Raw genomic sequence first — 12,497 nt, forward strand, 5'->3', positions numbered from 1 at the left:
CCACTCATGAATTTCGTTTGTACTTCAGAGTAAATTCCAAGTATGAGAAAGGTGATAAATGAAACGTTCATAAATCACTGGTACGTGCATCTTAAGAACGAATCTGTTCATACGGGTGGTTCTTGCATGGGGCCCAATGTGGGTTTTGCAAAGTGTAAAGTTTCACATCGTCACTTATGTCAATATAAAATCACTCTTTGATCCCGAATAAAGTCACTTTCCTCAGGTCACCGATATAAAAGGCGATATTTCATCATTTGCATCCTGGACAGGAGAGTATGCCTATAGGATACTGTACAGAGAGTTTGCTGAATGTCCTGCGGTGACCTTGATTGAAGAGCATGTTATGACATGTCAAGTGTATTCTCAGTGGCGTGTACATCATATTGCATCATGCAGTCAATCAGAAAATGGATTTCCAAGTAAGCTCTCCCTTGCATAAACATGTCTTCTTTCAGTTCCTAGTAATAGGAAATGGTTGTAATTCCAGACAACTTTGTTGTAAAATTACCCTCGCTATCCCATTGCTATTGTGTGTGTGCGTGTGTACTTGGGACATGTGAGTGACTCTGTGTGTGAATGTGGGTGTGTGTTAGTGTGTCAAATTACACTCAAGTCTCTTTAGGACAGTCCTAAAGATAGTGACCAAGCAGGAGTGTGTTCATCTGGTGTAACATTGCGGCATTCAAATGCAGACATGCAGCGAGTAGAACTGCTGAGACAGAAAGAGAAGAGAAGATTACAGCACAACGTTGTGTGGAACATAACATACTAGAAGTGAATAGAATAGAATAGAATAGAATAGAATAGAATAGAATAGAATAGAAAACACAATAACTACAACTACAGTATATTCAGTGTCATAAAATCTGATGTTTATGTGCAATAAATTCAAAGTATGTGTTTGTTTGAACCAGTACTGGTCGAACCACTGAAATCCTGGAACAGAATAGAAAATAATCAAATAGAATAGAGTAGAATAGAATAATAACTTAATTTCTCTCTGTTTCAAAATCTAATCAACCGATTTTGCGTGTGTTAAAACCTAAAAAATAATCCAATCAATGAAGGCCTTCTAAGAGAGACTACAATAGAATAGAATAGAATAGAACAGAATAGAATAAAATGGAATAGAATAGAATAGAATAGAATAGAATAGAATAGAACAGAATAGAATAGAATAGAATAGAATAGAATAGAATAGCACAATAACTACCTTTCGCTACCTTGTTGTAAAATCTGATCTTTAGCTTCAATACCTTTAAAGCCTGTTTGTTTGAACCAATAAAACTACTGATAGTCAAACCACTGAATGCAAGAGACTGAAATAGAATAGAATAGAATAGAATAGAACAGAATAACTTCACATTTAACTCTATTTTTCAAAATCAGATCAACCTAAAAACCAACCTAAAAAAATTGCCCCATCGATGAAAGCCTTCTATGCAAAAGAGACTAGACTAGACTAGACTAGACTAGACTAGACTAGAATAGAATAGAATAGCACAATAACTACCCTTCACTACCTTGCTGTAAAATCTGATCTTTAGCTTCAATAAATTTAAAGCCTGTTTGTTTGGAACATTAAAACTACTGATAGTCTAACCACTGAAATCCTGAGGTTTAAGTATGGAGTAGAAACAAATAGAACACCAATAGAAAAAAATAACTACATTTCACTCTATGTTGTAAAATCTGGGCTTCCTTGTCATTCAAGGATAGGAGGATAAGTGATGTGATGTCTTCTTCAGGACAGGAAACAGCTTCTCACAAAACATGATGGCACGTGTCAAAACACATTATCATCAACACAGTCCAAAGCAAACTGAACCCAAAGGAGACAGCATCCTTTTTTCTTTTCTTTCTTTTTTTTTTTTTTTTTTTTTTTTACAGTGTACTCCTTTGTAAACCCCCCCCCCCCCCCTTTTTTTTTTTCTCTCTCTCTCTCTTTCTCCCTTTAATTCCTCTTTCGGTCACCTTGTAACGACGTGAGCCTCGCTGTCTTTTTTTTCTCTTTCTCTCTCTCTCCGCCTTCCTCACCAGATAAGGATGATGATGCCGGCGGCGCCCCGCGAGTGAGGAGGAAGCAAGGAAGGAGGAAAGGAAGGGAGAAAGGGAGGAAACGAGGAGGAAGGAAAGGACGGGAGGGAAGGAAAGAAAGAAGGGAAGGGGAGGGGGGGAGGAGGAGAGAGACGAAAAGAGAGAGAGAGGGGGCTAGTAGATGTAGCTCTAGCTGTGGGCCGGGGGGTGAGCTACCCAGCCCGGGCTGCTCTGCCGAAACATCCATGGGTGGCTGTGTCGGGAGCCACCACGACTCCTCGGGCAGCTTAAACGAGAACTCGGACGGAACTGGAGGTAACTTACGGGGCTTATTAACGTCTTTTAGTGCCTACAAGGTTGGCTTTTTGGGGGGTGGAAGGGGGAGGGGGGCTTCCTCTGGGCTCTCTGCATGTTGTCCTGGCTGGAGGTCTGCTTCCCTTCCCTTTTATTTCCGAGCCAGACAGAGCCAGGGACATACACCGCAGCCCGCCCCGGTCTCCCCCCCTGCTCACAGCGGGCCTCGAAGCGAGAAATGACGCCTCGTCTGCTCGCTACTTTACAAAGTGGGAAATATTGTCTGTGCGTCGCTGCCTCCCTTTGTTCTTTGCTGTTGACTGAGCTAGCCGGCTAAAACGTAGCCTAGTTAGCTTGCTAGCTTTTCTGCATAACAAATATGGGTCACAGACGGCGATGGCATGCAAGTGGACGCGCAGGAGTCATACAGTCTGATTTAAATGATGTCCTGACTCTACTTAACAAGTTAACGCTAGTTTACGACACGCTGCGCTTAATGTTACTAATGCATGTCGTGTTTTTTTATTGACTGTTTGCATAAGCGAAGTGGTGGAGCTTTTGAAGTGCTGCAAAGTGCAGGGGAGAGAGGAGGAGGTGTCAAAACTTAAAGGGTTGTTCAGCTTTATGATAAAGGGAAGTGTGTGTTTTTTCTAACAGTGCAACTTAGATTGCGGTTATATTTCTGCACCATCCTGTCCATTGACTGTTAACAGAGCAAAACAGGAACGGAGAACAGAAAAGCAGATCAGGTTTATTTATTGAGCTATAAACAGAATTTCATGCGATGCCAAACGTTGTGGGGTATCGAAACTGAAGCTGGGACACTTTAAAGTGTGGCTTTGTGAAATGAAAAATGCTAAAAGAAGGTTATTTTATTAGAGAACATCAGTTATTTTAAATAACTTTTGAAAATAGCTTGGATTGCAAGATCAAGTGAAACTATTTTGATAATCTAGTCTTTTTCTTTCTTTTTTTTTTTAATCGAAATGCCCACATTCTCTAGTTCCGACTTCTCAAATGTAAATATTTTCTAGTTTCTTTAGTCCTCAGTAATAGCAAACTGAATATCTTTGGGTTGTTGACTTTTGTTCAGGACAAAACAAGACATTTTAGGTTGCATCTTGGGCTTTGGGAAATGGCATTTCTCACCATTTTCTGACATTTGATAGACCAAACAACTAATCGGTTAATCTAGAAAATAATCAGCAGATTAATCAGTAATTAAGATAATAGTTAGTTGAAGCCCTAACTGGTATACAAACTGGCATAATTTTGCTGTTTATTACATGGGAACAGTGACAGGAAACAGGGGGGGGAAGAGAGGGGGCTATGTCATGCAAAAACATCCCAGGCTGTCCCAGATTGTGTGCATCTTTCTCTAACTATTATCCAAGGCCACCAGGACGCCCGCTCTGTCGGGATCTTTATCAATCTGAGGTGCTGTAGACGACTGTGATCTGTAGTTTCGCAGTTGTCTGGTCTGAAAAAGGGTTCTGCCACTGGCCAGTGAGTTATTTTAATAACAGATTGAGAGATAGAGCTGAGTTGGTGGGGGGGGGGGGGGGGTGTTAGAGACTGAGCACTTAACAGTAGAGATGCTGAGATATAGCCTGGTTTCCTGTACTGTATGCCCTCCTTGTGAAAAAGCATGTGTAGTAACAAGAGGCTTTGCGGATAAAACAGATGCAGCTGTTACTTGACACCTTGCTTGATCATGATGACAGAGGCCATTAGACCAGAAAACATGTGAATTCATCTCTGTTTTCACTAAAGCAGGTGTCTTAACTTAGGTTTAACTGGTTCAAGCATAATGATATTTTAGTGTAAAACTGTCTTTTTGCACAAACTGGCCCACATACGTACATCCCTAAGGATTTCTGGGGAATTACTGAAAGACAGCCAACTGGGCTATGGCGTTTAAAGGTAAATTATGGGCAGACAGATGAGCTAGAAAGTAGGCTAATGTAGAAGTATGAATACAGCCCAGCAATCACATTGACGGTAACATACAAGTAAATACACAGCAATTCAAGCAGGACTTCCTGGCAGATCACTATGACTGTCAATGTACATATCCTGTCTTATGTGTTACTGACTAAGTACCATAGTCTGATGTCTTTATCATCCATTTTTAATTGTGCAACTCTTGGTATAACAGGTAAATTATATCATTGTATACATTACAAAATAAAGTAAAAGTCAAGTATAAACAGTCAGCCAGTTAGAGGTCTTATTTACTACAAACAGTCAGTTGAAGGTTGGTGTTATCAGACTGTGCTGTGTGATCACCAGAGTACATGTGTACCAGCAGCAGGTGTAACTCAATACCTTGATCCGTCATCCTCCTCTCCTCTGTCTCTGTGTTGCACACACAAACACACACACACTTGTGCACACACTGTCCTGTACCTGTCGTCCCCTTCCATTGCGATCCAGATGGTGTTATTCATCAGCCATTCTGCTGCAGATGGAGCGCTGTCAGATGCTACAGCTATAACCTTTTAACTGGTTTTAGTGATGAAGCGTTTCTGTCAGTTCTGCTCAGTCTTATATTGTTTTATTATATAATGTTTCAACTGTCATCTGAGCTTTTTTGTTTACATCAGCAATCTTAAAAGACTGCTGATCCTAACTTCTCATTCCTTCTTTCTCATTTTCTCTTTATCCTTACTTCTCTTTTTATCCTCTGGTTATTCCTCCTCCATGTCTGTGTACTTTCTCTTCCCTACACTTCTTCTCCTTCAAACCCCTACTCTGTTCCTCTAAAAATTTTCATTTTTATTTTCTCACCTCCCTCCATTTCCCTTCCACTGCCTGACTTCTGATTCTCTCTTCTTCATCTGCCCTCCCTCCTTCCTGTCTTCCTCTATCTTTCTTTTCTCTCCATCTCTACTTTCCTCTCTCTCATCCTCCTTCCCAGTGGCTCTAGGGCGTAACCAGCCCCTGAAGAGAGAGCGGCCTAAATGGAAAAGTGACTACCCGATGACTGAAGGCCAGCTGCGCAGCAAGAGAGATGAGTTCTGGGATACAGCGCCAGCATTTGAGGGCCGGAAGGAGATCTGGGATGCGCTGCGGGCTGCGGCCAGTGCCTTTGAGAGCAATGACCACCTGCTGGCTCAGGCCATCCTCGACGGGGCCAGCATCACACTGCCGCACGGTAACACACATCTCAATGTTCACAGTGGTAGAGTTAGCAGATAGTTTTTTGGGGTTTTTTTTCCCCTCTCCATGAAATATCAGCTCTGGGGACTTTATGTAGGACATTGCAATTGGTGATTACCAAACTTAGGAATTTCAACTCCCTGTTCCCATGCTCTTGAGAGAAACTGAACTCAGGAACTCAACTGTTTCTTTGGAATTTGAATCTACTGGAGGTTGCAGTTCTGTTTTTATGTTTGTTTTCATTTTTATAGACTTTTAGTTTTCATTTTAAATTTTGGAAAGGGTTGTTTCGTGATGAGTTAATAAAAATCCAGGAAGAGACACGATTGCACTTTCAGAAACATCAAGCAAAGGCCTGAAACTTATGATATGCATATGAGCAACCAATAATATTAAAATGTACAAAGCTAGTAGTGTGCATAAGCCCTGCACAGACAGACTGCATCTCTGAGCTCTGTTTTTGCTACCCAACCACCTTGGGAGTTTCTGTAGTTTGTGTACAGTATGTTCATAACAATTTCCAGTCAAAACTCTTAGATGTACAATAGAGTCCAAAAGTCTGAGACCATTTCCCTTTTCACCTCAATGGGAAGGTGGTCTCAGACTTTCGGACATTACTGTACGTGTTGTGGATATGTAGAGTATGAAGTGTGACGCCGCAACCGCACAGACATTTCGTTGCCTCAAAGCAGCCAAATTCTCGCTTCAAATTTTTTCAGACTGGTTTTGGTTGATATTTTCACAACATCCCCCATGTCTCTCTAGCTAATTAATTTATGGCCCTGAAAGACCTCAATGCGCAAAGCAAAAATTGTGAAATGGCCGTGCTGAGTGATGACATACATTCTTGCCACCAGAAAACAGCCTTTACCACTGGGGGTCACCTCTCAAATATTAATAGGTCACATTAATAGGGTAAGAGTTTAGAAGCTAGAGGATGTAATAAAGCTTCCCCAGGAAATGTCTTATACATCCTCTGTAGTTTTAAGTATCTGCTGAGGTTTCATTAACAGGAAGTAAACCACAAATGTAGTAGAGTATAGAGGGGGGTTAAAGGGGTTAAAGATGCTGAACCTCTAAGTGAATCTCAATGACAGCATTTTAGAGTTTCGACTTTATCTATTAGGAGGTATATCCTGCAGAAGGAATCAATAAATAATAAATGGAAAGGGGCTTATCCTTGGTTTTCTGAAAGTAGGATTTAACGTCATAATCACTCACGTAAGTATACCAAAGATAGTGCATCTTCAGAAACACATGAGAACACTCACATAGAACAAATCAATAAAATTGACATGTCTCCAGTTCAAGAAGCCCACACAATACTTATTAACTGCTTGAGCAGGCTTTCTATTTGTGAATGTGCGTCATTCTCTTTCATACCTAATACATATCACTTCGGAGTCACGTGACCCAGTTGAGGAGAGAAAAGGTCGTCGCTTTTCCTGTTAAATGTAGGTGTTGTGAGTTTCAGAGGTTGAGCAGGATCCGTTGATATGTTTTGTCCTGATGGTGGCAGTGTAGAAGTGTGCTTTTTATGTATCAGTGAAAATAAATATGATAATGTGGTTTAAATGTGCCAGTTAAATACTTATTCTCAGCAAACATGTTTATATTAGGATCATGTACCTGTTATTCCTTACCACACTGGCACAGTATCATGTTTATTTTAAGTCAATAAATAAAACACTGGTAACTTCACTCTGGATTATCATTTATTTCCAGTTTATCACAGGGTACTTATCTCTGAGGGGCTAGATGGTAGCCTGCACCTTTCAATTCATGTTTACAGGTGAACTACTCTGCTGTAATGGTGGGCAGGAAACCAGAGGTGGACAGAATGATCCCATGAATGGGCCAATAGGGAAACTAAATCTGAAGGTGTCAAAGATGCAAAACAGCTTTACCTAAATGAGATTTGAGCATAGCAGTTACCAAAAGAACAGGCTTTTTGTGAACTTAGTTGGTGTCTTGTCCTGCTTCTTTCCTCTTAGTAGTTTGGCCAGGTCAGATCAGATCCCGCTGAGCTGCAGCTGTGGATTCCCCAGACCTGATGTCACCGTTTCACTCATCCAGCACTCCAGTACAAAAAACAGCCAGATCGCTTTAATATTTTCAACACTCACAGCTGTATACTACACCCCTGTTGCATTTAAGACTAGAGCTAAGGTAAAGGTTGGTCTCCCTGTTCTTTAGTTTTTTGTTGCCATGTTTTTCTTCTCAGTATTCCAGCTTTCCATTTGATTGTTCTGAAGCAGAGAATGGGAGCCATTTGCATCAGCTGTTGGTTAACAAATGAAAACATCCTGTTCACTGTTAAGCATTACAAGGCCTTATGTTTTCCACCATAACAAGTCAAACAACATTTTGGGTGTAAAAATACATATAAACAAATGTTTTCTTGCTTTGATTCTAACATTAAATCTCTTTACTTTAGTACTGGGCTTATCCCTCCTTTCAAGGCTTTTTATCTATCTGAAGTTTTTAATGAAATCACACAACCAAAGGCATTAGCACCACCTGCAATCCATTAGCATTCTGCAGCTGAAACATAAACACTATATTAGAGCCAAATGGAGAAGTAATAACCAAATGAGATATACAGACACAGAGATTCATATCCAGATCCTGTTTATACATCGTCAATGAACCATGTTTAACATATTAGTCTTTTGTGACGTTAGGTTAAGCTTCCACATATTCAGCTGTCTCTGCTGGTATCTTATTGTTAAATGAAAAGTGAAATTTGTCATTTGACTGGTCTAAAAGCAGTTTAACACCCTTGAATACAGTTAGGTGTGCTGAAATATCTGAGGACGATCTGAATCCTCAGATTTATTTGCACATGATGACGTTTCGGCTGCGTCCCAGAGAAAATCTGAGAGTTTTAACGCTTTAAAAACATACCAGTTATCTCACTATGTTGGTATGCCAGCACATTATTTGGTTGCATAAGTAGAAAGAGTTTGTCTACATATTGTGAAAAGTTTTTTCACAATATGGATGAAGTATGTTGTTGGAGTTGAATCAATTAGAGTTCTTTTCACACCAAATGGCTTTTGGTGAGTACTGTTAAAAGTTGCTGTACACTTGTTATCCACATTACTACGTATTTTAGTTTTAGAAACAAAGTAAGTCAAGCTTTCTGTCTTTAACTCACTCTCTCACTCACACATTGACTCTGGTGGAACCATAGCAGAACGTGTCGTGAGACCTAGTGTTGTCTCGGTGTCCTCACCTTGACCACAGCAGCCGTCATCTAGAGAGTAGAGCAACATCCTGTGGGCGTCTGCTGACTCATCTCAGTTTTGCTTACCGCAAAACTCAGTGTCTCTCTAAAGCGGCTCGTGTCTCATTTTAAGTCATAAAACAACACAAGAGCAGTGCAGTGACCTTCTTTAATCATTGTTTATACAAAATGAATGTAGTTTGGAGCATCCCATGCTATTGTGGGGATTTTTGACCCTCGTCTTTAATGATTTTGTTCTGAATGTCTGAAGGGCACCGTCATTACTGATTTTACAAAACAATGCATAGGACAAACACTTAGGAAGATTTTTGGATTATATAGTATTTTGAAGGGTAAACAACTGAGGCAAGCAAACCTTGTGATTTGCCACAATAAAATTACCTGGTATTTTTAGGTATGACAAGTAGTAACATTAAAGTATTGTGAGGGGGGACCTTTCTGAAATCCCCTTGAGGACCCCTGGGGTCCCCCCAGCGAATACTGAGGTATTGAGTTTCTGTTTACAGAATACCATGACCTCTTCTCTACATCTTATTTCCCTCTTTCCCTATCAGCTCTTTACTCTCAGTTGGTCAGCAGTGACATAATGTCCTCTAATGTGTTACTCCAACAAACAAACAGTATTTCCTTTTCTCCTGTTTTCAGTCTGATTGTTCATCAGTCTTTGTCCTCTGTTAGGACTGACTCTCATTTCTCCATTCTATCGTACTACAGCATCATGAGTTATGGTTTAGGTTTTGGTTATGTTTGATGTCAAAATGTGACTTTCAGTTTATGAAAGCGATAATGAAAATATAATAGGGAACACATTTTTTAAAAATATGACATGGAGACTATATATAATAAATAATAAATTTAAAAAAAAGTGTGTGCAGTATACAAGGAAACAAGGACTTTTATTATCATCTCAGCACAGTTACATTTATACTTTTCAGTTCAATTCTACATATGATGACATGAAATTGCATTTCCCGGGGCTTTGGTGAGAAAGTAGTGTAGTACAAAAGAAGTATTTAAGAAGAATTATCGCTACAGTAAGAACATTAGATTCAATCATTCCTGTTGAAGTTGAATCCTTAAGTAACCTGAGTTGTTTCACTGAGGCTAATGTTCTGTGGCACCAGTAGACCCACTGATAGGAATGATGGCCCAATTTGTGAAAACAAACTGTTGTAAAAAGAAGAAAAATTATAATAATAATGTAAGTTGACCCTTTGTCCTTTTCCTCCAGGAGCTCTGACTGAATGTTACGATGAACTGGGGAATCGATACCAGCTGCCAGTCTACTGCCTCTCTCCTCCCGTCAACATGATTGAAGAGCGCTCTGATGAGCCTGACGGTTCAGATCCAGACTCCGGGGCCGCAGACCCGTCCACAGGCAGCGGCTGCGACCCTGGCTCAGGAGGGGAGTGCCAGCTTCGGCTGCGGCTCTCCACGGGTCGTGACCTCCGGCTGGCGGTCCGTTCCACAGACACAGTGGGCATGATGAAGCGTCGTCTGCAAAGTCAGGAGGGCGTGCCTGCCGCAACCCAACGCTGGTTTTTCTCAGGTCGGCCACTGACAGACAGGCTGCGCTTGGACCAACTCAACATCTCCAGGGACTATGTAGTGCAAGTCATCCTCAGCCAGCCGCCACCGCCAGAGCCGGTATCTACACCAGGACATACACCAGAGGCCTTTGGGCCAGTTGCAGTGGAAGGAGTGGCTGCACTGCCGCAAGAGCCCACACCGGTGGAGAATTAACTGCGCCCCCAACCTGGCAGCCTGGAGGTGGGCATACCAGTGGGCTGGCAGTATAAAAGAAGGACGATAACAAGGGAGAAAAAAAGAATGAAAGTTGATTCTGTCTTTTCTCTTTTGGTTTGTTCTCTTCTCTTCTCAGTTGTTTTTTGAAGGGCTTTGTTTGGGCAGGGGTTGGCTTGTTCTGCCAGAGAAAAAGGACTCGTGAATTGAGAAAAGACTCTTCCCTTTGGTTTTACACGTTGAAATTTTGACCTTTTTGAAGTCTTTTTAACTGTTCCTATGGAAACCAAACAACAAAACGAGAACTTTGTCGGACGGCTTAAAGGTTTTTCTTTGCAACACTGCTGTTCGAATGTTTCTGTGTTTCAGTTTCCATTTTCAGGTTCTGCTCTCTGGCAACGTTGGGTCAGCAGAAATCTGTTTGTAAGGCTACAGGGTTTTATATATATATATATATATATATATATATATATATGTATGTGTGTGTGTGTATATATATATATATATATTTACATTTTCATTACAAACATTTTCCACTCTGACAATTCAGATAGAAATGAATAAAGATAGTTAAAAGGACCAGCGTGTAAGATTTAGTGGCATCAAGCGGTGAGGTTTCAGATCACCAACTGAGTACCCCTCCCCTTCCCCTCGACTTCCAAGCATGTAGGAGAACTTATGGTGGCCACGAAACTCGTGAAAGGCCCTATAGAGGGTTCATTCTAAGCTAACAAAAACGCCACGATTCTTATTTTCATTGGATTATACACAAATTAAAACAGACTTCTGAATATTTTATTCCATTTCTGCCAAGTCTGTCCCGCTAGATGCCATTAAATCTTACACACTGCACCTTTAACACTCTAATGACAGTTATTCAGGCAGTTGTCTTTAATTATATGTGAATGAATCAAATCAAAAACCCCTCATCACTTGTGGATTAAGTCAGTATGCCAACAGCTGTAAAGAAAGGTTGGTATTTCTAGTTAGCAAACAGATGTGTCCTCCCTCCTGTCAAGAGTTTGCAGTCAGGGCACATGACTGGATGTCGCTGGATTAGACACTTTATTTCACTCTGCTTCACAGAACAATCAGAGCAATCATTTAATAAACATTAAGTAGTCAGCCTATGTGTGCGAGTGTGTGTGACTAAGTGTGTGTGTGCGTGAGTGGATGTTCATATATATATATATATATATACATATACATATATATATATATAATATATGATCAAGACACAACCACACTTATTCATGTGGCAAATGGCTGGGCATCAGAAACACAGTTGCATATTTTGATTAAAAATAGAATGTTTTTAATTAAAATTGATCATTGTTTCTATTCCTTGATCTCTGTCTAATTGTTTGAATGTTTTCATGTCATGAAGTAGAGGTGGGAAAAAATCATGGCAATATGTTGTCTTGGGATAAAATTGCGATACCTTTTCTTACTGGTTTTCATGGCAGTTGAATCAATGGGTGATAATCATTGTTAAAAAGGCTAAAACTATGCAGTTGTTTAACATCTGGTCTCAGATCTATAAAGAAGGGACTAAGGCAGTTGGCCCATTTTAGGAGATATTTACAAATATCAGGATGTATTAAGGTGACTTTCTCGCAATATGTCACACATTCCAAAATCACAATTTTCATTGTGTTATAACAATATCATACTGTTATTCACACCATGATTTCCATCCATATTGTGGACAGGTTCAAACAACAGATCAGAGCAGGAGAGACTGAAAGACATGAGCTCTAATTAGAGTCATGACTGTATTTTTGAGGTCAGTATCAATAGTTGAGAGTTTAAAGGAATAGTTTGACATTTGAGGGGGGGGGGGGGACTTAGATGAGAAGATCAATACCAATCTCTGTACACCTATTAGCACCTCTAAAGCTCACTAATTAATATTTTATATCTTGTTGTTGGTTCAATTCATACACAAACTAAATTGTTAAAATGATAAGTTATGGCTTGATGGATGTGTTTTGTGCTGGAACTATTT

At 40.2% G+C, this 12,497-nt stretch overlaps 1 protein-coding gene across 3 annotated transcripts; it reads left to right on the forward strand.

The window, feature by feature from the left end:
- Positions 1-2,174: 2,174 nt before the first annotated feature.
- ubtd2 (ubiquitin domain containing 2) lies at positions 2,175-11,614 on the forward strand. Of its 3 annotated transcripts, none has more exons than XM_042432242.1 (3): positions 2,175-2,355; positions 5,255-5,491; positions 9,978-11,614. In XM_042432242.1, exons 1-3 carry the CDS (start codon positions 2,286-2,288, stop codon positions 10,487-10,489), a joined length of 819 nt encoding a protein of 272 aa, XP_042288176.1. In that variant the 5' UTR covers positions 2,175-2,285; the 3' UTR covers positions 10,490-11,614. The 3 variants fall into 3 exon arrangements, with proteins under 3 accessions (XP_042288176.1, XP_042288174.1, XP_042288175.1); XM_042432240.1 differs by lacking the exon at positions 2,175-2,355 and adding an exon at positions 2,487-2,603; XM_042432241.1 differs by lacking the exon at positions 2,175-2,355 and adding an exon at positions 2,490-2,619.
- The last annotated feature ends 883 nt before the right edge of the window (positions 11,615-12,497 follow it).

This window comes from Thunnus maccoyii, chromosome 13 (genome assembly GCF_910596095.1).
Source record: "Thunnus maccoyii chromosome 13, fThuMac1.1, whole genome shotgun sequence".
NCBI lineage: Eukaryota > Metazoa > Chordata > Actinopteri > Scombriformes > Scombridae > Thunnus > Thunnus maccoyii.